Here is a 25468-nt window from a genome sequence, read left to right on the forward strand (position 1 = left end):
GGTTTAGGTTAGAGTAGGTTAGAGCTGTCGATGACGCGATAATGCTTTGCATCTGCTTGCCCTCTTATGTTCATGCTTACTAGGTGGATCACTTAATAGGTTCACAAGCTCACTTAATCGGCCGCCTCACTGCTAAGCTTATTCATCGGTGCATATTTATTCCAGCCCCGTCCCCCTATCGGTACACGTTGCTTGACAGAAAAGCAATGCCATAAAAACACATGGTGTGCATACCCTTAAATAGAAGCGAAGCCTGATTAATACCTCTGACTCTACATAATGACGAAATCAAGGGCAATTTGACATGTCAAATTAACCCTTAAGCTCTTGACGACCATACGTCACCAAACCTCAAACTCTTGAAGCGCCAAATTTCTTTTAAGAGAAGTGGGTGGCAAACGGACATAGGGAATAAAAGGTGTTGATCGCGTTTATTTAACTGCTATGAGATTCTCTTTAGAGATTGAAGCGAACATAGCTTATTTTAAATAAATAATTCACCATGAGTAATACGACAAATTCCAGTGCCCATTCACATATGCACAAAACCTCCTTGCCTTCAGGAGCTCCAGTAGGCTCGCAGACTGATTCTACATGCTTTGACGTTGATTTTGCTATCAATGCCCCTTCATCTGTGCGAAGAAAGGATCAGGCCCATGGCGCTACTGAGACTTCTGAGCAATCTACTCCCGGACAGGCTACCTCTTCACAAAACACTCCTAGTTCACTTCCTGAACCTAATGCTAGCCAGAATACCGACGCAAAAAACCAGAATATAGAGCAGAGACATCAATCCATAGACAACGATCAGAACCCGATCGCTCCTAAAGGGAAACCAACTCCCGAGTCTGAAAATCCACTCACCACATCGACCGGAGATAAGTCTGAAATGGAACAACTCAATGATCCTGAACAGCTTAAGCACGTTCCATCCGAAATAGCTAGAGATCCCCATGCATTTGCCCTTGAGATGGAGAAGCATGCAATTGAGGCCGCCAAGTTGGCTGGCTTGCTCTCCCAGGATGTATCCAGCCCTAGCGATCTACATAAATCTCAAGCAACTCAAGAAGAACTCGAAAAGGCCATGCGCGCACCAGATTTATTCGAGGAGAAGGAGAACGAAGAGAAGGATGAGGTGGACAAGCTGATGGAAGCACAGGGCACGAAACCTACCGCTGCTAATAAGGAGCCTTGAGCTTAGTGTTTTTCAAAAGCATTTTTGTATATAAGACAGTAAATTATTTTGTATAACCCCCATTGTCTAAGTTATATAAAGGCGCCGTGTTCTAACATCCAACATGTTCGAAAAGAAAAACTAACATTTCACAAGAAAATTTCAGATTGAAAGCAATGAAAATATGTAAAAGAGAGGAGAAGGTGTATTGAGTCGATTGTTATAGGGGCTTCTTATCTTTGATGGTGTAGGAGCCATACTAAACATGAAATATGAAGTGACGTTAGGAAAGAAACTCAATCAGCATTAAATAGAATGAACTCACGTCTTTCTTAGGATCATAGACTTCCCATCGGCTCGCGGGGAAAATATGCTTGTTTTTCTCATACCATGCTCGCTCAACGACTTTGCCTGCATGTGACTGTTTAGATAGGGGGGGAAAATGAGCTATAGACATTGACTCAAATGATTGAAGATGTATAAGCAACGCACCTCATCTTTCTCAACCGTGGCATCGTGGGTCAATCTAATGTCCTCATGCACATCGAAGTTGAAGAGAGGACCCGATTTGCCGCGTGCTTTGTTGATAATAAAATCATAGAAAGTGTAATGCTATCGGAGGCAATAATAAAAGTGAGCTGTTAAATCGACTGAAAACCAAAAATAATATAGCCAAAACGATAATATATTTACGTGTGGAATTATCAAATCTTCCTTCACATATAGAAGGTTATCAACATGCACGCCTCGAAGCTCACTAAATTGTTGCCGACACCTCTCCAGAAAGTGTGCAATTGTATCGCCTTTGACACACTATTTGCAAATGATTACCGGTATTTAGCAGAATGAATCATTAGAAAGTGCACTTAAGATAACTCACCTCGACTTGTTTTCGATGTCCTGATCCATCCCAGTAGCTATAAGTGATGACTATTTTTTCCTCTAATGCAAAAAATACTATTAGTAAACTGATTGGTGTACCAACTAGTTGTACCAAAAGGAATATCTCACTCTTCATCTCTTCTTGCTTTTGTATCCATTCCTGTCTCAACTTCTCTCGTTCCATCCGTTCTATTTCATCACGCTCATGATCAGGAAGAAAGCTAGTGTCAACAGACGGGTCTTTGCCAAATTTTGATCTCTTTTTTGCTGGTTCCGGTGAATCGCCGTCTATCTCTTCATTATTTGCAATTGACTCCTCTTCTTGCCCTTCCCCATCCATGTCGAAGGATAAAGTGGCTTTCTCACGCTTCTTTTTTTTCTTTTTTGCGATTTTATCCTCCCTGTATTAATTGAATTGTTAGAACACTCTATGGGAAGGCGGAGAAAAAATTGCCAACAAATCGCAGAAGGACTCACTTTCTTAAAAGGGTTTTTGCTGCTTCACGTCTCCTTGCCTCCTCAATATCTCCTCGGATCTTTCGGAAATCCTCGAGATCAACAAGACCATAAGTGGATTGTTTAAGTTCATCCTCAAAGTCATTGGTTTGCGAGATGAACTTCTCCGATCCAATTTGAACTTGGTTATCTTTTGCGATTTTCTGTCGTTGCCGCTCGAATTCCTCCAACATTTTTTCGCGTGCCTTCTCAAGCGCCTGCTGGCGTGCACCCTCTTTGTTACCGCCTTTATATTCTGCCATTATTGAAGCAAATGATGGTTCAAATTTGAAAGCGGAAGTATAAAAATGAGCTTTGTGACTTGGAGCTGAATTAAAGGAAATAGTCACTTGCTGCGCCGCTATTACACCGTAAACACTTACCCTTAAGCGAGGTTGGGAGACTTTTAAGACCGTTAGCGCGATTGCCTCTCTTCCATCCACATTACATTTCACTGTTTTTATTCTTTTTTCCGACTGATTCTACCTTGACTCGGCCTATTGAGGTATTGAATCACAATCCTCTGCTAATTCACCATTAATGTTGCATTCAATAATAGCTTTGTTCCTACTTTGGCTAACATAATCCATTTATTTTCTCTACCATAGATCTGCGTATGAAGGCATGGAGAGGGCCTGCATGACGACATGCCGGCGCAGAACAAGGAATGCAAGAGATATATTATCATTGCGTAGACCTCTTAACGACTGCCCGAGTCTAGTCCTCTTTAATCTTCTTTTCGCGGCAGCACCCATCCCGAAGCGGAGTGCATCCACTGCGACCTTTATCAATTATGGTCGGATTGCCGAGAGATTGCCCTCACAATTCGGTTCCACAAGATTTAAAGTGTCAACCTCATCTCCAATCCGCACTAACCCGACAAGAGTAGCAATTCTAGGAGAGAAAGCGTATCGGCGTACAGCATCCAGAAAGAATTTCTTCCAGGATTGTATGAGAAAGTCATTGGATCTGTTTCCAATGCGATTTGGACATGATCGGCACAGATTACACGCTTTTGAGAGTTGCTCAGTTGCTCCACTGTCACCTATAAGTGTCCGTTCAATCACAACATTACGAAGTAATCACGCAAAGGCCACCGAGAGATGGGTGAATGTGGAACATATTGTGGAGAGCGGGAGTGGTAAAAATGAGAAAAATTGGCACCGGAACCGACAGCTACGCTCGTTGAGCCCTGCCGATCGAGTAGCAATAACGCGACTCATGACATTAGCGCGTGATGAATTTGCTTTTGACGAGCGTGTGTGGAGCGCATATCTGAATATATCCAGCCGAAATCTTGTCAAGCACCTAAGTCTGAATGACTATCGCGTTTTATTTTGGAGGTTTGGTCTGCCGCGAGCACGAGACGATCCTTCCGTCAGCATCGCTCGGTTGGAACACATGATCCAAGACTTGCATACAAATAATATCCGGCTACCACTCGTCGCCACTCGCATTCTCATACGGACACATATTAACCTCGGGAATCACACCAAAGCGTTGGCTCTCCTTGAAGATGCGATGGAGCGGGACGGGATCGATGTAGGAATAGTGCTGTTCCGGAGGGTGGTCAGTGCGTTACTTGCGAACAACATGTCCCGCACTGTACTTCGGGTGTTCGAAGGCCTCTTTCGAAGAGGTGTTTCCCCAAGCGCTGAATTATATCAAAAGCTCCCGCTGGCATTACATGGATTGGAGGATTCAGCAGCCGCCTTCCACTGGTATGAGCGGCTGTTGAAGGATCCCTCCATAAAATTGGAGGTTCAACTATTCAAGGAGATGTTGGCATATCTTACGGAAGCGGGGGATGTTCCTCGCGCACTACGGGTGTTTGAGGAAATGGGTGCACGTGGACACAAGCGGGATCTGCTTGTATACTCCTGGCTAATCCATAAGGTTGGCCTTTCGGGCGACCTGTCGCGTGCCGAGGCTCTCTTCGAACAGATGCAAAGCGAGCGCATTTGGCCCAACCGCGTCATTTACAATTCGCTCATCAACGCATTCGCAAAACATGGAGACTTAGAGAATGCCAACCGTATTTTCAACCTAATGAAGCTCCACGGAACCACGCCATCGGTTTTCACCTATGGACCCCTGGCAGATGCCTTTGCCAAACGAGGAGACACGGAAATGGTGCAGCGACTCTTCGACCACATGATTGAAAGCAAGATTCGGCCGAATGAGTACGTATTCAGTTCGTTGATCGAGGTACTCGCAATCCACGACGACTTGGAGTCTGCCATTCGTGTTTTCAAGCAGATGCCGGGAGAGGGGGTTGATCCTAACGTCGTCACCTACAACTTGCTTGTGAGGAGCTTTATCCGCCGTGGGGATACCGATGCTGCGTGGCGTGTTTTCCAGAGCATGATAAGAGCGGAAATAACCCCGGACGAATTAACCTTTGCAACGCTGATTTCGATGTATGCACAGCGCGCCGACATCGAGGGGGCAAACTACGTTTTTCGCCAGATGCGTACCTCGGGCGTGATGCCCGGAGTGCACATCTACTGCTCACTGATAAATACATATGCGAGGGCCTCGGATTTGTCGGGCGTGGAGATGATCTTCCAGGAGATGCAAGCGAACGGCGTGCGGCCTAACATCAATGTATTTAACACCATCCTGAACGCTTATGCACAACACGGGGAAATGGACCGAGTGCTGCAGCTGCATAAACAGATGCTTCGGATGGGCATTTCTCCCGACGTGTATACCTACTGCTGTTTAATGGAGGGCTATGTGGTTAGAGCCTCCATTGACTCCGCCATGGAGCTTTACGAGTCGATGCTCTCGGCGGGAGTGTCCCCGAATGTGCATGTATATACGGTGCTGATAAATGGGCATGTTCGCGCGGGAAACTTTCGCGAGGCAAAGGTACTGTTCGATCGGATGATTTCTCAAGGAATCCAACCAAACTACATCACGTATGCAGTGCTGATTGATGGATATGCGCAGCATGGAAATTATGCCGTGGCACGCCAATTCCTTCAGCGACTGCTCAAAGACCCGCGCGCCGTGCGTGACACCAACAATAACAGCTCCGCCCCTGCTCCAAGCAGTGTCACACCGAGAGGTGGCACGGTGAATCGTCCTCAACCCCCCGCCTTTGTGTTTGCTCCCCTGATCAACGCGTATGGAAAACGCCAAAATACTCAGGCTGCACGGCAAGTGTTTGAGGAAATGTGTGCGGCGGGAGTCGTCCCCGATATACAGACTTATGCTTTGCTGATGGATGCATATCGCCGCGGTGGTGATTTGGAGGGTGTACGTAATCTATGGTACACTCTGGGAGGACCTCCGCCCATGACCAACGGTAAAAAACGGCCGCCTTCTTCATCGCGCCGTTCGTTGCCTTCCCCCATGGTCCTTTCAATCTACCTGGATGCACTCGCTGCACATCACTGCACAGAGGACATTTTGTCCACATGGAGCACGCTCGAACAGCGCAACTTCGCTTTTGATTCGCATAACATCAACCACTATGCAGTTGCTCTGATGCGGTGCCATTTGGTGGAAGAAGCATGTCGCGTAGTGGATGAGAAGCTCTTGGGTGGATATTCTCAGGTCAACTATGGGGTAGAGGTGGGAAAGAGAGGTTTAGCGAGTCCCTTCGTACCGCATTCAACCACGCTGGATACCCTAGCAATCGCGTTTTCATTCCTGAAGATTGGTCGGTGGCCCCCCCCGCCTTCTGTACCACTGGTGAGGTATAAAAACCGGGACGATACCGCTTTCGAGGTTGACGAACAAACTGAAGAGGAAGTTGGCCACCGACAGGTTGCGACGGCTGAGCGGAGGAGCAAGGTGGAAGAGCCACGGCCGTTACCATACGACGAGGCCATTGCCCTCTGGAAGCGCATTCGACAACAGTTCCCTCGTTTGATTGAGGTGGTGGAACAAAGGATGATGTTGAAGAATACTCCACGAGAGGATGGATACCGTATGCGACACTAATAGAGCTTTATTATAATAGCGTTTTCCCCCTTAATTTGGCGTTTAGATTTCGGTCTACCTTTATATTTTCTTTCATCCCGAAACTTGTATTATTTCTTTCTATTTTTTTTTCTCCTCCTTTTTCTCCTTCTCCTCTAGACATTCAAGCTTCTTGTAAAATTTTGCTGACAAAATATGACTATATCTAATTTGAACGAATTTTCTCTTCCCAAGACTCGCGTCCTCAATTTCATTCGAATTAAAGGGACTTGCCAAATGCAAACGACAAACTCTTGCTGGTGGATTCCTTCTACGCTGGATTTTCTTTCCAAGCGATCGAGTTTTTTCAATGGCACAGGAAAAGCATCGCTTGTGTTTTTAAAAAGAAATTAACAAAAATTTTTGCTACATGTCCCCTTTTAACCAGATAACTTTATTAACATATAATAGATTGTAATATATGAAAAAAAAAAAGAAATTTAAGAGTTCTACTCAAAAGCTTGTCCATTCGTCATCTTCCCACCCATCTTTGCGCCTGGTTCGCGTCTTCCTCAAACTCGACTGTCCAGTTGGTGTACGCGGCCGGGCCATGGTCGAGTTGACGGAAGGAGAGAGGTGTGTTGAGGATGAATCACTGCTGACAGCGGATTTCGAGAGAAGAGGGGCCGAGGAATTCTTCTGTTGATACAGATGCGTCTCAAAGAAATCCTCTTCGGTCTCTTCAGCGCTACCGTTCACCGATACATACCCCACCCCTCTATAGGTGCTACTTCCGGAGCGAGATGGCCCCCCCTCCTGGTTGAGGGCCTGTCCCACCATCTGCCCAAGTCTTGAGGTGCCATCCTGCACCGTCTTGCTAAGGGCGGATACATATCCCTGTAGTTGGTTCTGAAAATTTGGATCCCGCACGGCCTCCGTTGTCGGGCGGATCATGTGCTCATTTGCCATTTGTGAAAGCTCTTGTGCCCCAACAGCGGCCTTGCGTGCACCCTCGAGGGCGACGGAGGAGAGTGCCTGCGCGCCCACCGAGAGGAGTGACCAGCCTTTTGACAGAGCCTCCATCGGATCATTTAGGATATCCTGTACCTCGAGATTCGGTTTGTTATTTGGACGATCAACTAATGAGAGATAAAAGAGTCAACTCCATGGCTACAGCCTCTTCAGCAGAGAAGAAGAGCCTTACAGGCTGGGTTTCCGAAGCCTCCGTATTTTCCACCCTGGCTAGGGGGCAAGTGGCTACAACGATGCCAAATGACATAGATTAGTAGGGGCATAAAGTCGAGAGGAAATGCAAGCGACGGGGATCACATACTCAGGACGATTGCTATTCTCTGATCCAAGACGGCTGAAGAATGCCTCGTTGCGCGCTTTATCCGACTCAAACCCCCCGCTTCCGCCAGCATAGCCCCCCGAGTTTTCATTTCCAAATCCACTGGAGGAAAGCGAACGCTGGGCGGGAGAAAGAGGACGACTATTGGAAGAGCCGGGACGCAGATTAGGGAGAGAAGAGGAAGAGGAGTTCCGTGTAATATTGGAGGATGTGACGGGTTTTTTCGCCGTGCCAGGCACCCACTTACGGCCCTCACACTCTGCCGAAAGCTGCCAAAGAGAGTGGTGAGGAAGGGAAAAGCCATTAATTTAAGGTTGGGATTTCACAGGTGCTTATTATGTAAGAAATACTTTTTCACGGTATTCAGCAGCAAATTGGCTGTGATATTTTTCATGCAGTGACATACCGGCGTGGAAATCAGGCTGAGACTCAAAGAAGTCAAGGGCTTTTCGGTTTCCACCCATCTAGAGGTCAAGCCAATAGAAGGATGTAGATGCTAAGGATTAAAACGCTGCCTACAGTAGGGTGAATCGAAGAACAGAAGTTACCTTCATCTTTTTTACTTGGTCCTCAAACCATTTATCCATTGTAATTGATCTGACAAAGCTAATGTACACAAAGGGCATGTAAAACCTTTAGCAAATGCTACAAAGAGCTACCGCTTAATTGTTTCGACTCTCCACGGGGAAGTCGAAAATTCCATTTATTAACAAACCTTATGTGGACACCAAACGATCGATGAACTCCAGAGCAATCTAAACAAATGAATATCCCATGATTGACCGAGGCCCATTGCGGATTGGGCGCACCGCAGTCTATGCAAGACTGTAATGGAGGGAAAAATTGCAGGATGAGTATAATTAGAAGGGGGTCCAATGGTTGACCAGAACTTCAGCACATTTGCAAAGCAAAATACATTTGGCCTACTTATCGGCGCCTACCTTATTATCATCTTGTCTCTGTAAATCGAGCAGAATCGATTTATATTCTGCTGCCATCGAACCGCGGGGTTTCTTGATTTAATCTAATAAGATGAGAAAGTAAAAATAAAAAATTGGTCCATTAATTTTAATGGCGAGGCTTCCAAAATAATTTGATCATTTGTATTCCCTCTTTATTTTTTACCTTTTAATTAACGAGTTCAGCCTATTTTTAATCCCGGACATTCATATCCCATCGTATTACTCTACGGTTTTCATGGAAACAGAGATGTCCCCTTCAGAACTAATCCGTGGAAAACAAATTATCGTGCTGGAATAAACAATACCAAAATTAAATAATTCCAAGTGTAGAGAGGAGAGCTTGAGCAAATACTCAGAAAAATGGATTGTTCACACACGTTCAAGGTAAAGGAACCTTCGATGGTCTGTGAATCATTTGCAGCTCTCCGCGCACCATAGTTGCAACTCTTTTTGAGAAAAAATAATGAGTTTAGACATAGCCAAAGTAGATTACAAAAGATAGAAGCACCAATATTGTACTTTATTGTGGTTACTCGAAAACATTCTTTCGGATAAGTTTTACATATATTAGCGAAGTGATCGAAGGCTCCTTGAGTTAAGGAAAGCCTCCTTAAACTCTCTGCGTTTACTTTTTGAATAGAGTTTTTTTTGGATAGCAGTGTCATTTTATTCAGTTCACACATCTGTCTAATATTTTGCCCATTAAAAGAAATTTGTTTGCACTTTTGAATTCGCTTTAGCCCTTTTTTCATCTCGAGTAAACAAGGGATAAATGCACTGAACCCCAATACTGAATATAACGTATCTTTACATAGGCAATCTCATACTTTTTAATAAGAAAAAATAACAGTCTATTGTGGAATAAATAATGCTAGGGAATGCTGGGTTGAGATAATGCGAAGCGATGTTATAGGGAAAGGAGGGAAATAAAAAAAAAAAGAGTATCCAGGGTGAGAGAAAAAGCACAGTTGTGTATTTATACAAAATGCTATAAATGAGAGTAGAGAGAAATAAGAGGGGGAGGGAGGGAGGGAGGGAGGATAAGGAAGTAGCGACAATTATGCTGCAGCCGGACAGTGCGGGTAATAGCTCACTGCAAATGCATCCATGCATTCCTTCTCGTCGACAATTACGTTCAGTCCATTCGAAAGACACGCCCGAGTCAAAAGACGGCGTAGTCTCTCGTGGCTTGAGCGGCAACCACCAGTCGCCGCACGCTGGAACCAGAACATGGCTTCTTCGATATTAACGGCACAGCCAACCCCGCGCTCAAGGCAGTCAGCAAGGTGGTACTGGGCAGGAAGATGGTCTTGCTCTGCAGCTTTGCGGAAGTATTGCACAGCAAGCGGCAGATCCTGCTGAACACCCAAGCCAAGTTGGTAGTGACGTGCGAGCTTGTCTAAAGCACGCGCGTGTCCTTGTGCGGCTGCCTTTTTGTACCACTTGACGGCAAGTTTATCGTCGCGAGGGACTCCAATACCTTGACTATAGCAATAGCCAAGGTTGCATGCTGCCCACGGGTTAGCCTGGCGCGCACTCTTAGCGTACCAGTAGACGGCGCGCTTCGGGTCCTTCACTGTTCCGATGCCCTCCTCGTAGCAGTACTGTAAGCAAAGAATAAAAATCACCCAGTTAGTATCGACAATGACGGTCACACCTCCAAAACAGGGATACTCTACCCCAAGCGAATTTTGTGCCAATGCATTGCCTTGCTCTGCTGCAAGCGTGAACCAGCGCACAGCCTCGACGTCGTCTTTTTCTATCCCGATAGCATTTCGGTAGCAATATCCGAGGGAGAGTTGAGCGGGGGAGTGGCCGTTGTTGGCCGACAGACGATACCAGCGTACTGCTTCCCGCTCATCACGCTCAACGCCAATTCCGTTCTGGTAGCAGTACCCGAGCGAATGATACGCGAAGATGTTTCCTCGTTCCGCGCTGCGGCGATACCACGCGACGGCTTCCTTCTCATCCCGAGGGACACCGATCGCATTCTGGTAGCAAAAGCCGAGATTGTGCTGTGCGCGGGCGTGGCCCTGGAGGGCGGCCCGTCGGTACCAGTACACGGCACGCTCGTGGTCCCGCTCTACGCCAATGGCATTCTGGTAGCAATAGCCAAGATTGCACTCGCTCCATGGATATCCTTGCTCAGCACTCAACTTATACCATCTTGCCGCCTCAGAGGGGTTACGCTCCACTCCAATGCCATCCTCATACAAATAACCGAGCGAGTTTTGTGCGAACGCGTTCCCCAACTCTGCGCTCTTACGATACCAATGCACCGCCATTTTTACATCACGCTCCACGCCAACTCCCTCCTCGTAGCAATATCCAAGATTATACATCGCAACACTCTCGCCTTGCTCTGCAGCGAGACGATACCACCGTAGGGCCTCGGCTTCATCCTTCTTCACGCCGAAGCCTTCGCCATAACAGTACCCGAGGATACCCTGCCCGCGGGGGTGGCCCTGCTCGGCCGCCTTTTTGTACCACTTGAATGCTTCGCGCTCATCGCGCTCGACACCCACTCCGTCGTGGAAACATACCCCCAGCGCATACTGCGCCGCCGGGTGATTTTCAATCATGCCTGCCTCGCACAGCCAGGCCAAGGCGGACTTACCCTGCTGTCGCACCTTCTCCTGCCATTGGTCGGCCTCGACTCGGTCGATCCGCACCCCAGGCCGTCCATATTTGCGTAGAAACGCCATGCGTGCTTGGGATAGGCCGCAGCCGCCCCGGCAGGCGACGAGGTATTCCCGCTCGGCCGCCGCAAAATCGCACTCGACCCCCAGGCCAAACTCGAGGCAGAACCCGAGGATGCCGTGGGAGAGGACATGGCCCAGCTCGGCCGCCTTGCGGTAGTAGACCACTGCGAGCACCGGGTCCTGCGGATAGGGCGCCCGCCCAAAAAGATAGGACTGGGCAATGGTGAAGAGGCGGAGGGCATCCTGTTGGCAAACCGCGGTGGTGAGCTGCACGTCCTGCGGATAGGGGAGGTTGAGGTGGAGCTGGCGGGATCGGGTGCGGGGCTGGAGGTGGGTTCGACGGCGACGCTCAACTATGGGGTGGCCCATGGGAGGCTCGAGAGACTGGCGGCTGATACGGTGCACGACCGAGAGGAGGGCCTTCTTGCCGGGGCGAAAAAAATGGGAAATACGAGAGGGGTTATTACTTGTTTGAACCATTTCACTCATGAGATAAGCGGTGGGTTAGGAGAACGGAAGAAGAGAAAGAAGACTAGTGAAGTTGAACGGAAATAAGGAGTCGGAAGAGGGGAGGGGGGAAGGAGTGTAAGGGCCAAGGTGATCTAGTGTTAGACAGGGGAAGGGGGGGGAGTGTCTTTTTTTTTGTATAGTGCCTGCGGAAGAGGACGAGGTGTATATATTTGCAACAAAAACACAACAGAAAAGAGAAAAAGGCAGAAAAAAATCAGGGGGAAAGGGGAAATAAAAGAGTGTAGCGAAGACTGAGTGGTTAAATAAAATATTGGGTTTACTCCTTGTTTTTCACCCTATTTCGGGGTGTATTTTATTGAATCATGAGCGGTGTACACCAATCGGGAAAGCGTTGGTCGAACCGCACAAGGTTTTGTTTGGAAATATTTCATTAGCAGCGAGTGCGAAAACACGGATTCTAAAATAAAAGGGTATGGCAAAATTTAAGAATTATAGCGGTTGTGTAAGATCGCAACTGAGTTGTGCAAACCCGGTTTCTGTAGGATGAAACAAATAAATTGAAGTCGACGTAGAATTCTAAGACGAAAGCATCGGCTGCAGGCAGCGAGGAACTGGCTGCCGGCTACGGCGGCTCCAGCTTTTCCCACATGAAAAGGAAAACAGTCCTGTTCTATTTTCAAGGTGGATGCATTTTTTTTTTCCGCTTTGTTCTTGGTGCCTAACTGCTGAATGGAGAGTGTTTGAGACCTGCGGCCGGTCCGAGCGTACACGCGAGTTTCATTCTAAAACCATGATGTGAAATAATAAAGCGATTATCAAGTCAGCTTTTATAAAGTCAGAACGCTCGACGTAAGGACCTTTCCGCTCTTGTCGTCCTTTTTTCCCCCTTCGGTCAGTCATACCAATTGGAACTCTTTCACATCTGAGCCATAAAGTGACAAGCCCGCCACTAAAAACCATGACAATAGCAAGAATTGGAGTGGCTCCCTATCAGAAACATGTTTTCTATTTGAGCAACGTGAACTATCGATGACGATGATGGTGTGTAAGTTAAAGTGAAATCATACTAAGCATAAAAGCGCCCCTCTCCCCCCCCCCTCCCCTCACGCAGAGCTTCTTAACCTCTCCGCTGCTTTATATATATTTTAGAGGAGCACAAGCAAACAAAGCCAAGCAAGAATAGATATATCTATATGTATGTATGTATTTGTATTTGTATTTTTAGGTTGTGTTTAGGGGTAAGCGTGTAAAAGTACAAACGAAACTATACAAGGTTATCAGGGTAGACCCTTTGGGACCGAAGGAAGGGGTCCCAACTTCTCCATTGCCTTTCGTGCCTCCATCCTCTCCTTCTTGAGCCTAATCTCCCGCTCCCGTAGGTAAAAAATGTTCCTGTTCAGAATAAATTGGTTGCTCTTGGGCAGCGGTGGGGGAGGGGAGGTTGCCTCCTTCTCATTCCCCGTCTGCTTCTCCTTCTCGCCTTTGGTCTCTGGTTTATCCTTTGTAGACGCTTCCGCACTTTCATCTGGCTTACTTGTCTCCCTTGCGTTGGCACTTGGGGATGATGGAGCGGGAGGGGGCACTGGTGTACAGAATCCTCGATCATCCAGATGTGAACCACATACATAAAACCAATCCGTCCCTGCCTCATTGGCGAGAAATGTTTTAACCAGTTTGTTGCATATAAAACAAGGACGCTCCGCTGAGGTTGCTGTGCGACGGATATAGAGGTTTGGTAAGGACATGCGGGGAAGGAGAGGGGAGGAAAGTGAGATTCGATCTTGAGAGGGCCGCTAGTACCAAGACAAGTTTTGGATCCACAATCTTAGTTGTGACTGCGCCCCCTCATAAGGTTTGGAAAGAGGTCAACACATGATTTTGAAGTATTAATACCGTGTAACCAAGATACAAGCAAACAGCACAGCCAATCTGGCAATAGGATACACTAGATATAAAAATTGTCTCCAAAGCAGCTGCAAGGAAGTGGACATAAATAATAAGGCAAGAAATAAAAAAAAAAGACAGATATAAAAACTACAAGAAGATATTCACAACCTTCTTTTAAATGCATTATATATCGAATGAACATGGTTGCTTCAGTTGATGTGGGGAGGGAGGTGGAGGTGGGGAGAGGATAAGGATGAGACCAAAAAAGTTCTAGAAGTAGTCTCTCACGTCGGAGTCATCGAGGTCAGTGGTGGAGAATGCTACAGCCTACGAGTTATTCATTTAGTCGAGTTTAAGCGATAACGCAAATGAGTAGAAGTGGATAGAAGAATGTCCCGATGCGAAACCGCGTATGAAAACATTTTTTCTCTTCGGCACAGAAAGAACGCCAATGATACACGTCACAGTGCAGTCGATAGCACCCGATGGCTATCATCTAAATGCGGCGGAAGCGGGGAGCTCGTTTGGAGGGATGAAGATACTGGCCGCGGGCTCTGCAGCTTTCGGAGGCTTCGTTGGCTCGTCTATACAATAGAAAAGGAAGGATCAGTCAGTGAACTGGCGTCTCTAGCGTCCACTAGAAGAGCAAATCACCAAAAAATTGCAGCTCAGCTTTGCAGGTCGGACAACAGCTCGACTGTTTCCCCACGAACCACTGGTCAATGCAGTCAACATGGAACTCGTGCTGGCAATCCAACCGCCGTACCAGCTCGCCCTCTCCTACCACCTCTAGACATATCGGGCACACGTCTTCCGGTTCATCCTTGGCCGAACTGGCCGATGAATTGGAGACGGCTTCTGCGCCCTGACTTTCAAAGGATGAATGCGGACCCGATTTGCTTCGTGAGTGAGGGTGAGCGGGAAAACGGCTCTCGATGTATTCGATGCTGACGGAAGGAACGGGGTGCAAATCACATCTAGTGAGCGGGAGATCCGAGCTGTAAGAAGACCGCGAGCAAATCCGCGCTCTGCATAGAATGCTAACCCAAGATCGCAGAGAGTATTAGATCGATCAAATAAATGCGCTCGTTGCGGCGAAACCTTACCACCCTATAAAAATGAGTTTGACCAGCACTGCTACCGCAATCAATGTAATGTATATCGCTTTGAAATCATTCTCGCCCATGGTTTGAGCAGAACCTGTTTAGGGACTACCTAACAATCGATCGAAGGATATTAAATGAGATTTTGCTCAGGGCGTTTGATTGGAATATTTACAAAGCCATTTTGATGCCAATTCAAGCCTCCTATTGGACGATGCTGACTACCCGAAATATCCATATCTTTATATTGGCTGTGAAGCTCAGTATGCAGCCGAGGCTGCAGGCTCAGTGGTTTTTTCCGCTTCCTAGCATGAGGTGCAGCCGACGGCCTGATCCATTTCCCGGAATTCACCAAAGCATTCCAACACCTCATCGGTATGGTCCTCAGCGAGGACATATTTGCTTACTTCCCTACCCCTATTTGTGTCCATTCATCTATCGGCCCATTTTGATGCCAAAAGCAAAGAGCACTATTACCATGTTCTGGCTTAGTTACACCATTTAAGTTGTTTTCCTACATTGGAGAGTGAAATAGATGTAGAAGAGCTTTTCAGTCCACCATGTCTCCATTTAGATTGAAAGGGCAATATATTTGTACAGGAAAAAAAAAAGGCTACAGGGCAGAAATAGGCGGATATAATAAGGTGCCGTATAAGATAAGTTATCGAGGGGAAGTAGAAAGAATTAAATTAAGAGAAACCGAAAAAAAGAACCAGCTTTTTTTCCCCAAGACGTTTAGTTCTTTCCTTCATCCTTGCTCGCCACGAACTCATCTGTTTCCTGGACTTGGCCACCAGCAGGGACGGAAGTTTGAGGAGATTGTGCGGCAGGCGATTGGGTCGAGTCGGAACCATAGAGATTTTCAGCGGTCTGAGGAGCTGCAGCAGGGGGAGCTTGCTCCTGTTGTTGCTGCTTCTGGTCCTCGGACTCTTTCTTCTTGTCGTTCTTCTTCTTACCTTCGTCCTTCTTTTCGGACTTTTGCTGCTCCTGCTGCTGCTGCTGCTCTTGAGGTTGGGCCTGGGTATTGTCCTGAATCTGTGTTTGGGTTGCGTCCTGATTCACAGCCGACGGGTTCTCGGTTGTGGTGTTGTTACCCTGGCCATTGTTTTCCACAGCTTGCCCGTCTTTCTTCTCGCCTTCGTTTTGACCCTTCTTCTCCTCGTTCATGTTCTTCTCATTCTTCTTGTCCTTGCCCTTGCCCTTGCCCTTGTTCTTACCCTTGCCGTGCTTCTTCTTTCCCTTCTTGCGATTCTTCTTCTCGCAGCCCTCCTCTTTGCTCTTGCCCTTAGACTTGCGCATTTCTTCAATCATTTCAAGCAGCTTCTTGCCCTTCTCTTCCCCAACCGTGGCCTTCACCTCCTCGGCCATAGCGTCGAAGGAATCTTTCTTGCCAGACTCGGCTTGCACCTTGTTCTCCTTCGACTCTGCCTTTTCGTTCTTCTTGGACTCCTTATTCTCGGACTCCTTCTTTCCCGACTCCTTCTTCTCGGACTCCTTCTTCTCGGGCGATTGAGCAGTGGGGTCCGTTGGGGTCTGAGTGGCATTTTGAGGGACCTGAGATAGCTGCACTTCGTTCTGCTGCTTCTGAACCTCGAATTCACCATCTCGACGCAAAAGGCCGCCAGTCAGCTGCTGGTGCTGCTGCTGCTGATAGATGGGGGCGGCAATGGCGCCGGAGGACAGGAACACAACAAAAGAGATGAGAGGAATGAAACGCATGATGAAAAATGGATAGGATGATAGAGGCAATGAAAATAACTATGCGACACTTCACAGAAGTTCACAGAAACCGTGGAGGGAAATGAAATAAAGAGTGAGTAGTGAGATAAATAGAGAAGACCGGAGAACTAGCTCGACGGTTGATGGGAATAATCAAAGTGCAAAAAAAAAAGAGGGGATGAAAGAAATGAAAAAAGGTCGAGAGAAATGGAAAGCGCGGAAACAAGGAGGGCAGGCCTTTATAGAGGAGCAGTGGCAAGGTTTAATTGTTGGTAGCGCAAGCTTCGAGATCGGACTTGCTACCACGTCTGAGTTAGTGGGTGACCCACCCATTCCGCAGCAAAGTAACAGCCAAACGTCGCGGCTGAGTGGTGGAGGCTTTATTGGGATTATCTAAAAATCAATGGCACCTGGCAGTTGGAATGACCACTTTTATTGACCTGACTCGGCCACAAATGATCAGCGCGCTCGTTCTCATTTGCGGGTGCCTGCATTTGGCTGATTTCTTACCAAGCCCCTGAGCGTGGCCAGTGTCCCAGCCCCGCTGCCCTCATTCGTCCGCCTTAGTCATAGTGCGACACACAATAATTACTCGAATTCTTGCTTTCTGGAAACTGCAAGCTGGGTCGAGACACATGTGGATTCGCCCTGAATCAAGGCCCCCCCTCCTCCTCCTCCTTAAAAGAGCATAGTCGTCAACAAACACAAATATAAGCGCCGCATTTTTTATTCAGAGTTTGGTTTAGTAGGTGAGTGAGGATCCAGTGGTGGCACACAGGAGTCGATCCAATGGGGATGGCAGCAATCACGGTAAAGATAAATGGGAATAGCAGTAATAAATAATAACATAAGAGGAATAGCATTTATATACATGGAAAGTTGGTCGCGACCGACGTCACAGAGCGAGGCAAAGTGTCTAATATCTCGCCCTCTTTGCAAACGGCCCCTCCACTTCCTCCTTCTCCTCCTCCTCCTCCTCCTCCTCCTCCTCTCCGTCTCCAGCTGGTGAAACTCGTGCTGTTTCGAATGCACCCCACCCTTTCTCAGTTCCTGGCCCTCCCCGTGGGCTCGGACCGGGTGAGTCCGAGACCGAGGCCAGTGAAGTGGAGGAGAGCGCGGTATTGCCGCCAAAATCGAAAGTGCTCGGTGCGGAGAGCTGGCCCGCGGGGAGAATCCATTCGTCTATCAGGTAGGTCCGTCTTGCCGCGCGTAGATTCTCCTCTAGGTGCTGTAGTCGTTCGCACATGGCACTAATCTTTTGAGTGAAGGTCTCCATGAATCCTTCAAGCTCGCTGTCCTCCTCGTTTGTGCCCACCTGCGGCACTCGAACATAATGGCATTCGTGGCCGGAGCGGGCGCAGCGATGGCAGGATGGATATTCAAAATCGCATTTGACTTTGCGTGCCCGACAACGCTGGCAAGCACGAGTGGAGAACTTGCCGCCGGGGAGAAGGGCGCGTTGGGAGGGTGAAACGGACGACGCTGCCGGGGTCTCGGTGATCGAAAGATCGGCCGGAGTTGGGGTTGAGGCTGGAGTGGACCAGGGGTTGGAGGCCGAAGCGGAAGCGGCGGGGAGCGGAGGATAGGCATATTTTATGGGCGAAAAGAAGAAGGTGCTGGTAGCGGGGAAGAGGGTTGATTCTCCAAACTCACTCAGCACATTGCTTGCGCTGTGGGTGGTGTTGGAAAGCGTGGGGGTGGACTCTTCGGACACGGGAGGCGTCACTCCACACATCTCGGGCAAGAAAATGAATGCAGTCGAGTCAGCCGTTGACAATTCCGTGTCGAGATGTCCATTCATCGATGGATTCATGTTTAGTTGGGAGCTCATCCCTCACCTCTATCGTTGGTTTCCAGAGAATGGGCAAGGGATTAGGCGGAGGATGAGAGGGTAAAAGCAAACCAGCAACAAATAAACGCGGCAGTGGCATAAATCCTATGCACCGAGCCCGCGACCGCGCGATTGAGTAGCAGTCACATTTGCCACTTGATTTCGTATGCTTGGTCACAAGAAAATTTAAATTCAATTCCACACCTTTTTCGCTGCGAGAAGATCGGATTTCGGGTTGGGAGGCCTCGGCAACCCCCTCAAACGGAAGTTGCTCCCGCAAATCCGGGAGAGGGGGAGAAGGGTCAATCCAGATCACTAGGCTCTGGAAGCAAGCCATTTCACCAAATATGCCGGGCTAGGCTCTTTGCCATCCTTCACGCCTACAGCCGAGAAAACTCTTCCCTTTTCTTTTTGAGGTTGCATTAAGGAGAAGATCCTATGTGACCATTCCCTCCCATTGGAGTGGGAACTCTTCAGTATTTCCAAAAAGACCATGGAATCTTCTTAAAAAACAAGTCCCGCTCTTGACACACCAAATAGAATTGTTCTACAGGATTGTTTTGGAAGATATATCGGAGGGTGGAAGGGGGCCCATCCGAAAGAAGTCCGAGCTGGTTATGGGCACTAGGTAGTAGTCCAAGACGGCGGTGGGAACAATAGCTACATTTATTAGCGAAAACTTTGCACAGCGAGTAGAGGAGATCAAAGGTTCGTATATGCTTGGTCACTCAGGAAGCACGTACGAATCGATCCTCAGTGGTAGAGTTGCCTAGTTTTCTCTGGATCCTGAGAAAAAGGCAGAGAGCAAGCAATCCCAAATTATTTGAATTTCCCAACTCATGTAGAAGCCAAACACTTGAGTATTGGGCCTTATGGCAAATGCCAACTATGAGAAACGAAAATGATCCCTCCTCACATTATATTGGTTCGTAGAGCAATTCAGGAGAAGAGTCCCGATCAATGTAGCCTTTGTTTACGCCTACCCATTACTGTTTCCACCATGCCCATGTGGTTTCCTTCCAGAATTTTTTCTCCCTCTCTGTTGACTTCATCTCTCGGGTGTTTGTTAATCGATGTGCCGTCTGAAATTCATACATATTACGCGTTTTCCCGCAATAATAGCCGTGTATATTAGACGGAATCCCGCCAAACAGGTTGTTCTCTGGGAGCTAGGCTATGAGTGGGAATATGTGATAAAAAGCGCGCCGTTGGTCACTATGCGACTCCCTGCTCTGTATTACACGGGGAACTTCTCCCGGCCTGACCTGCTCCCCATCCATCCTTGGTGGTGCCATCGCTTCAGCAGATTCGAGGCCCACCTCACTAGGATGGCTAAGCTTTTCCAATATTGGCTGTTGCTCTTTCCATCTTCATGATAAGAAAAAAAAATATGTCAATTTCTTCCCTATAAGCCACCCTATGGCAACTAATTAGGCCCACGAATTAGGGTGAAAATATACAAAAAGTCCAAGCGTTGATGAGAAAAATGGAAGCGATTCGTGTTTCGTTTAAGACAGGCTATTTTCTTGAAGTGAATCAGGCCGATGACGACACCAGCTAAAAGAAAGAAAATTGAGCCGAAAAATTAAACAAAAAGGAGAGCACGGCCCAATGGTTCTAAGAATTTCAAAGCTACAATGGAAGGAGGGGGAGCACAGGCATTCGCTCTTTGGTTAAAGTATCACCCGCTCGCTAATTGGTTTTAGACTTTGGTAGCTCCCTTCTCAAGACTTGGCGAATCTGAGGGGCCCGTCCTCCCGACTTCATATGGATACCATCCGAGCATCCGAGTGTGTCGCCTAGAGGAAGCACGAGCCCTGTTTTCCAACCTCAGGCAATTTTCGTTGTGTGCTTAGATTCTCTCCCGGTCCCTTTATCTTTCATCACCGTGAATCTACTTCCCCGACCGTTCGGAGTTTTTAATTCCCCCTTACTCACCAAGATCGTTCCGGATATCCTCATGCAGGACCAAATTTAATTAAACTTTCATTGGCGTTCATTTTCATTTAATAATAATATTAATAAAATCGATTTCCATTATCATCATGTCATGATAGCCATCTAATCATCTAATTTAATTGATTTTGTCAGGAGGAGGAACTCTGTCCATGATCGCCGCAAGGGAGGTCTCTCCATAGCATACGACGTGGAAACCATACTTCCAGTATCGGGCGGGAAAAAAAAAACAAGGAATTCAAAGTACAAGGATAAAAACAACATCATAGAGCCAAAGGCGGGTGGGATTAAATAGTAAGAGTATTAAATAATATGGGAAAAAGACAAAGAAAATAATTACAAGTTACAGTGAAAAATCAAAGATGAAAAGAAGAACATAACAGTCGAATTATGCACTCCATTCGGTGGGGGGCTTCCATTGCCGAAGATCCACGTCCGACATCGATTCACTCAACGATCCTCCAAGACTCGGACGCCGCTCCCCAACCGAGGGGATGGCAATGGACAGAGGGGCGTCCTCAATCGTGGCCTCTCTTAACTCCAACTCCTCGATCTCATCTGTCTCATTGTTTTTTCTCATCGAGGACAACACGTCTTTGCCCTGGAAGGCCTTCATGGACAGCGTTTCCGCCCCATGATTGGAAACAAAGCCCGTCCCACTCGTATTCGTATTCACTTCGTCCCGCTTTTTGCGCCTAAGGCACGGGAAAATACATTCGAAAAAGCGTGCCGTGGTGCCAAACACTATGAAAAGGCCGATGCCGGCGGTTGGGCCCGAGAATTCATCCAGGCCAGGTTCACTTGGCTTTTCGTTGCTGCTTGGATTCTCACTCCATACGACGATGGTAGAAACTAATGAAAAAAAAAACAAGTGGACATCTAGTCAGTGATCTCGCCCCATGCACATCGGGTGGGCAGGAAAATGGCTTACTGTTAGCAAGGATGATAACCACGCCGTAGATGATACAGAACACTATCATACGAATGCAAAGACTGGCAATGAAAATAAAAGGTCTTAATACGCGGATGAAGGCATTGATTAGCAAGCTCTAAAACCAAATACCTCTTCTTGATCCGCGTCTGGTTCGCATTATCCCTTCTTACTCGATTTAATGAGCTTGTTTTGCTCCGGGTTGATTTGAGAAAAGTGACTCGGTGCCGAATCACAATATAGGCACAAATCACGGCGAAGCCCACGCCCGGGACCGCGCTGATGATGGAGGGGAACATGGTGGTCGGCACTCTTACTGAATTGTCAACGGTGCAAAAGAAAATCATGGGCCCCGTACCAAAACCGGGGCGATTACGTAGGATAATCAGAGCCACCAGCTCAATCAAAAGCGGGAGCCCAAACGTTATAAAAGCGAACCAGTGCCATAATTCTCGATCACTGCGCGAGAGGCGCCTTGTGATTATCAGCCAGAGATTCAGCCCGACGCCAAAAGCTCCAAAGCTGGCCGCGTTATGGAAGTAATCCTCGAGGTACGCTTGCACTGCGCAAAGGGGAGTGCCCGCCAGCGGCTGGATGTTGTTGCCGTAGGGCAAGACGGTTAAGAGTTCCACCACAGCAAGGAGCATGGTGGAGACCATGACACAAATTAAGCTCGGGCTAGTGTGCCGCATTATGAGACTCACAAGGAGGTAGGCGCTGACCAAAAATGAGAGGCATTGGAGGGCAATATAGAGTTGGAGTATAGGTGGATATTCAGCCATTGTGTTGTATGAAGACACATAGGGGGAAAAGAGGAGAGAGGAGGGGGGAATGCGTTGTCTAGATGCTTCAGGGGTGTATCCCTACAGCAGCCGGTTAAACTCACTTGCAAGCAAACAAGCAGTAAGGGAAGGGGGGAGAGGGGGAGAGAGAAAGGTAAGCAATGGGGGATTTTCTCTTGTTAGTATGAGGGGGAATGGAGAGCTTGGGCAACTAGGCAAGGGTGCGAAAACAGAATGATTGAATCCCAAGCCAAAAAATAAAGGGTTCAGGAATAAATAGGAGGACTATAGGGAAGAGCCAAACAACTATCCGATCGGAAAAGAGGCGTTTGGATTTGTTGTCTCTGATTCGGGGATCGAGTGATGTTGCACACCATTGGCAGGTGAAACACGGTTGATTTTGCTGTAATTTCGGAAGAGGAGAGGTCTGGTACTTTTTCAATCCTTCTCTTGACTGAGTCAGCCTATGTTTAGGATGCGCTAGGCACAGGGTGCGATCCCAGGGGAAGCCTTTTGGCTGCTACGCTATGACAACCGCATCTGCTCGCCTAGTGTGCCCGAGCAGGTCATGAGCCTTGCTTGCACCGTTCCCATGATCGGTTTGACCATAGAGCAGAGTGATTTGCGTTTGTTCTCTTTCACAGGGCAAGACTTGGACTGTGTACCAAGAGGTGTATTTGGCTCAAATGTTCTACGAAGAGATAAACAATTTTTTCTTCGGTGCAACGGGTTGGAGGATCGGGGGGGGGGGGGATAGGCAAGAAAATTTAGTATAGGATGTGGACAAAGGTTGCGCAAACGTAATATAATTTCCATTTGGTAAATAGCGGTTTTGCTCGTATCTAAGAGATGCGAGACATTCTAATGATATTAATAAATTTCGTAATCAATAGAGTAAGCAAGTGGACTATCCCGATTCAGGCTGCCTAATAGCAGCCAAAGCCTTCGAGGGTGGCTCTACCCCCCATTCCCTCGCCCGTTCCTGGACATCCATTAAAACATTCTCCACTCGGACTCGGTCGGTCACGCTGATCGAGGCAGTGCTTGCCATCTTTCGCAGAATATGTGTCCACGCAAGGTCCAATTCTCGTAATGCATGCTGAATCTGTGCACTCTCTTGCTCTGGGAGGGCTCTAGGGGGGTGCTGTCGTAGTGCGGGGAAGAAGCTGGGGATATAGTCGGTGAGGATGTCCGAGGTGAGATTGAGAAGCAGTTGCACGGCAACGGGAACTGAGGGGAGAGAGAGAATCGTGACGAATATTTGATGGATATCATGCCATAGAGCATCGAGATCTTTGTAGTAATTCTCTGTATCATCCCCAGGGATCCGCCATAAACTGCGATGGAAGCACGAGCAGTGCATGCAAAATATAAAAAAGTCGCAGGGATACTGGTATTAAAATCTGGAATCACATCAAGAATGTCCTAATAATCAAACCTCATGCGAACTCTTCTTGTGACAAGCAGTATTGCATCCTCCAGATGAGTTATGGCTTCTCGCTCTGTTTGACGCGAGCCTTGATCGAGAATATCCGCAATGCTTCTCTCATTCAAATTCGCACCCGTCATTATATTTGTGACAAGTGGCAAAGTCAATTGAAATGAAAAATTGGGTAGCCAAAAAATTCACGTCACGTCAGGGCAGTTAACATTCCCATGACAACTCCATTAGAAGAGTACAAAATTAAGAATGCACCGCCGAATCTCTACTACATCCCGGACATAATCACGCCACAAGAAGAGGAATATATCCTCTCCAAAGTAAGTCCTGGTTTAATTACAAAGCATGGTTGGTGGTCCTTAACAAGCTTTCAAGCAGGTCTACACCGCCCCTAGGCCAAAATGGGTTGTGCTCAAAAATCGTCGACTCCAAAACTGGGGAGGTGTCCCCAGCGATAAAGGAATGTTCCAACAGCCGCTCCCCACATGGCTAACCTCCATTCCCTTTGCGAAATTCCGTCAGCTCGGAATATTCCTCGATCCTCCCCCTACAAACACTCCATTTGATCCAAACCATGTATTGGTGAACGAATATCTTGCGGGACAAGGAATCATGCCTCATGAGGATGGCCCGATCTATTTTCCAACTGTCGCCACCATTTCCTTGGGATCGCATACCGTGCTCAACTTTTATCGTAGAGGAGAGACCACTCCCATTTTCTGTCTGTATCAGGAGCCGCGCTCTCTACTTGTGCTGAAGGAGGATATGTATAAGGAGTATTTGCATGGGATCGAGGAGCTGATGGTGGACAATCTTTCAACTCCCCCCGCCACTATCCTAAATCCTGAGCGATTGCCACCTGGCGTGGATGAACGGAGAGAACTAAGACGCACCAGCCGAGTTTCGCTCACCTATCGTAAAGTGACCCGAGTGGCCAAGACTAAACTATTCCGATAGGTTCCATAGGCTAGACTCGTTTTATTTTATATTTTCTCTATTGGTTGTTCCCCCTTACTTTTTGCTTTTCCAATGTAAGATTTGTCACGGAGAAAGAGTTCATTAAGATAACAGGAGACAGTGAAAAAAAAAGCAGATTTTTACAGATTATACAGTAAAAAGTAAAGAAAGCAAATACAAGTGCGCTCTACCTGATATATGTATATATACAAGCCAAACAAGTTTGTGCGGGGGATATGTCCCAATATTACGATGCTTACACTTACATCCTTAGGATTTTAAGGCTTCGGCTTGTCTGTTTCTGAGTTGAGTGATATATGAGAAGTGGGAAACCATGGTCTCTAATGTAATCTGGGAGGCCTACCTTTATCGCCCGAGAGCGAAGTGATGGCGTTCTTAATCTCCTCCTTCATTTTTTTGTCAAAATTCTCAGAATCGAGTAGAGAAGTGGTCAGCCTGAGCGCAGAGTCATAAATATGGCTCCTTTCGAAGTAATAAAATAAATATCGAAGTTGAACATTTCCCTTAAAGCAATACAAGACAACCAACCGGTCGACATGCTTCAGCATGGTGATATGAAATTCAGCAGGATTCATGTCAAGCAGAGCGGGATCATTCTTGATGGCATCTTGAACAAGCTCTTTCAACTCTTGTATGATTTCCTCGCCTTTTTTCTTCACGGTTCCCAAAAAAAAATAATGATTCAAAATGGATGAGTTAGGATTGGAGAATGATGGAATTCTTACATGATGCTTGAACTCCTCAAGTAGCAGCGTCCGAAACTCGTCAAACTTTCCCTCCCGTTTGAGCTGGAGAATTAGCTGGTCCTCGGTCAATACCATGATTTTTATTTTAGGACCAGAGACAAGGCCCAATCTGCCGTGACTGCCAAGGAAAAGAAAAAAGGAATGG

General features: G+C 47.3%; 14 protein-coding genes across 14 annotated transcripts; 3 read left to right on the top strand and 11 right to left on the bottom strand.

Annotated features, from left to right (window-relative positions):
* Window positions 1–502: 502 nt before the first annotated feature.
* Window positions 503–1195, top strand: VTP21DRAFT_1718 (uncharacterized protein; the record flags this gene model as incomplete). Its single annotated transcript, XM_069391836.1, has 1 exon — window positions 503–1195. One exon carries the CDS (start codon window positions 503–505, stop codon window positions 1193–1195), a length of 693 nt encoding a protein of 230 aa, XP_069251055.1.
* Window positions 1196–1394: 199 nt separating this feature from the next.
* VTP21DRAFT_1719 (uncharacterized protein) lies at window positions 1395–2814 on the bottom strand (the record flags this gene model as incomplete). The annotated part of the gene is made up of 7 exons (XM_069391837.1): window positions 1395–1433; window positions 1500–1595; window positions 1667–1786; window positions 1868–1987; window positions 2055–2116; window positions 2186–2457; window positions 2534–2814. 7 exons carry the CDS (start codon window positions 2812–2814, stop codon window positions 1395–1397), a joined length of 990 nt encoding a protein of 329 aa, XP_069251056.1.
* A 361-nt stretch (window positions 2815–3175) lies between these two features.
* On the top strand, window positions 3176–6505 carry VTP21DRAFT_1720 (uncharacterized protein; the record flags this gene model as incomplete). Its single annotated transcript, XM_069391839.1, has 1 exon — window positions 3176–6505. One exon carries the CDS (start codon window positions 3176–3178, stop codon window positions 6503–6505), a length of 3330 nt encoding a protein of 1109 aa, XP_069251057.1.
* A 471-nt stretch (window positions 6506–6976) lies between these two features.
* On the bottom strand, window positions 6977–8812 carry VTP21DRAFT_1721 (uncharacterized protein; the record flags this gene model as incomplete). Its single annotated transcript, XM_069391840.1, has 7 exons — window positions 6977–7602; window positions 7668–7720; window positions 7797–8083; window positions 8165–8278; window positions 8363–8420; window positions 8530–8639; window positions 8756–8812. 7 exons carry the CDS (start codon window positions 8810–8812, stop codon window positions 6977–6979), a joined length of 1305 nt encoding a protein of 434 aa, XP_069251058.1.
* Window positions 8813–9834: 1022 nt separating this feature from the next.
* On the bottom strand, window positions 9835–11967 carry VTP21DRAFT_1722 (uncharacterized protein; the record flags this gene model as incomplete). The annotated part of the gene is made up of 1 exon (XM_069391841.1): window positions 9835–11967. One exon carries the CDS (start codon window positions 11965–11967, stop codon window positions 9835–9837), a length of 2133 nt encoding a protein of 710 aa, XP_069251059.1.
* Window positions 11968–13226: 1259 nt separating this feature from the next.
* Window positions 13227–13694, bottom strand: VTP21DRAFT_1723 (uncharacterized protein; the record flags this gene model as incomplete). The annotated part of the gene is made up of 1 exon (XM_069391842.1): window positions 13227–13694. One exon carries the CDS (start codon window positions 13692–13694, stop codon window positions 13227–13229), a length of 468 nt encoding a protein of 155 aa, XP_069251060.1.
* Window positions 13695–14328: 634 nt separating this feature from the next.
* Window positions 14329–15336, bottom strand: VTP21DRAFT_1724 (uncharacterized protein; the record flags this gene model as incomplete). Its single annotated transcript, XM_069391843.1, has 4 exons — window positions 14329–14420; window positions 14491–14876; window positions 14943–15036; window positions 15165–15336. The coding sequence occupies 4 exons, from the start codon at window positions 15334–15336 to the stop codon at window positions 14329–14331; spliced, it is 744 nt and encodes a 247-aa protein (XP_069251061.1).
* A 338-nt stretch (window positions 15337–15674) lies between these two features.
* On the bottom strand, window positions 15675–16658 carry VTP21DRAFT_1725 (uncharacterized protein; the record flags this gene model as incomplete). Its single annotated transcript, XM_069391844.1, has 1 exon — window positions 15675–16658. One exon carries the CDS (start codon window positions 16656–16658, stop codon window positions 15675–15677), a length of 984 nt encoding a protein of 327 aa, XP_069251062.1.
* A 51-nt stretch (window positions 16659–16709) lies between these two features.
* On the bottom strand, window positions 16710–17521 carry VTP21DRAFT_1726 (uncharacterized protein; the record flags this gene model as incomplete). The annotated part of the gene is made up of 2 exons (XM_069391845.1): window positions 16710–16786; window positions 17359–17521. 2 exons carry the CDS (start codon window positions 17519–17521, stop codon window positions 16710–16712), a joined length of 240 nt encoding a protein of 79 aa, XP_069251063.1.
* Window positions 17522–17574: 53 nt separating this feature from the next.
* Window positions 17575–18471, bottom strand: VTP21DRAFT_1727 (uncharacterized protein; the record flags this gene model as incomplete). The annotated part of the gene is made up of 1 exon (XM_069391846.1): window positions 17575–18471. The coding sequence occupies one exon, from the start codon at window positions 18469–18471 to the stop codon at window positions 17575–17577; it is 897 nt and encodes a 298-aa protein (XP_069251064.1).
* Window positions 18472–20833: 2362 nt separating this feature from the next.
* Window positions 20834–22158, bottom strand: VTP21DRAFT_1728 (uncharacterized protein; the record flags this gene model as incomplete). The annotated part of the gene is made up of 3 exons (XM_069391847.1): window positions 20834–21297; window positions 21377–21438; window positions 21509–22158. 3 exons carry the CDS (start codon window positions 22156–22158, stop codon window positions 20834–20836), a joined length of 1176 nt encoding a protein of 391 aa, XP_069251065.1.
* Window positions 22159–23065: 907 nt separating this feature from the next.
* Window positions 23066–23727, bottom strand: VTP21DRAFT_1729 (uncharacterized protein; the record flags this gene model as incomplete). Its single annotated transcript, XM_069391848.1, has 2 exons — window positions 23066–23495; window positions 23597–23727. The coding sequence occupies 2 exons, from the start codon at window positions 23725–23727 to the stop codon at window positions 23066–23068; spliced, it is 561 nt and encodes a 186-aa protein (XP_069251066.1).
* An 87-nt stretch (window positions 23728–23814) lies between these two features.
* VTP21DRAFT_1730 (uncharacterized protein) lies at window positions 23815–24556 on the top strand (the record flags this gene model as incomplete). Its single annotated transcript, XM_069391850.1, has 2 exons — window positions 23815–23919; window positions 23978–24556. 2 exons carry the CDS (start codon window positions 23815–23817, stop codon window positions 24554–24556), a joined length of 684 nt encoding a protein of 227 aa, XP_069251067.1.
* A 278-nt stretch (window positions 24557–24834) lies between these two features.
* On the bottom strand, window positions 24835–25398 carry VTP21DRAFT_1731 (uncharacterized protein; the record flags this gene model as incomplete). Its single annotated transcript, XM_069391851.1, has 4 exons — window positions 24835–24857; window positions 24921–25039; window positions 25106–25230; window positions 25303–25398. 4 exons carry the CDS (start codon window positions 25396–25398, stop codon window positions 24835–24837), a joined length of 363 nt encoding a protein of 120 aa, XP_069251068.1.
* Between the last annotated feature and the right edge of the window lie 70 nt (window positions 25399–25468).

This window comes from Calcarisporiella thermophila (genome assembly GCF_041956535.1).
Source record: "Calcarisporiella thermophila strain CBS 279.70 unplaced genomic scaffold VTP21scaffold_12, whole genome shotgun sequence".
Taxonomy (NCBI): Eukaryota; Fungi; Calcarisporiellomycota; class Calcarisporiellomycetes; order Calcarisporiellales; family Calcarisporiellaceae; genus Calcarisporiella; species Calcarisporiella thermophila.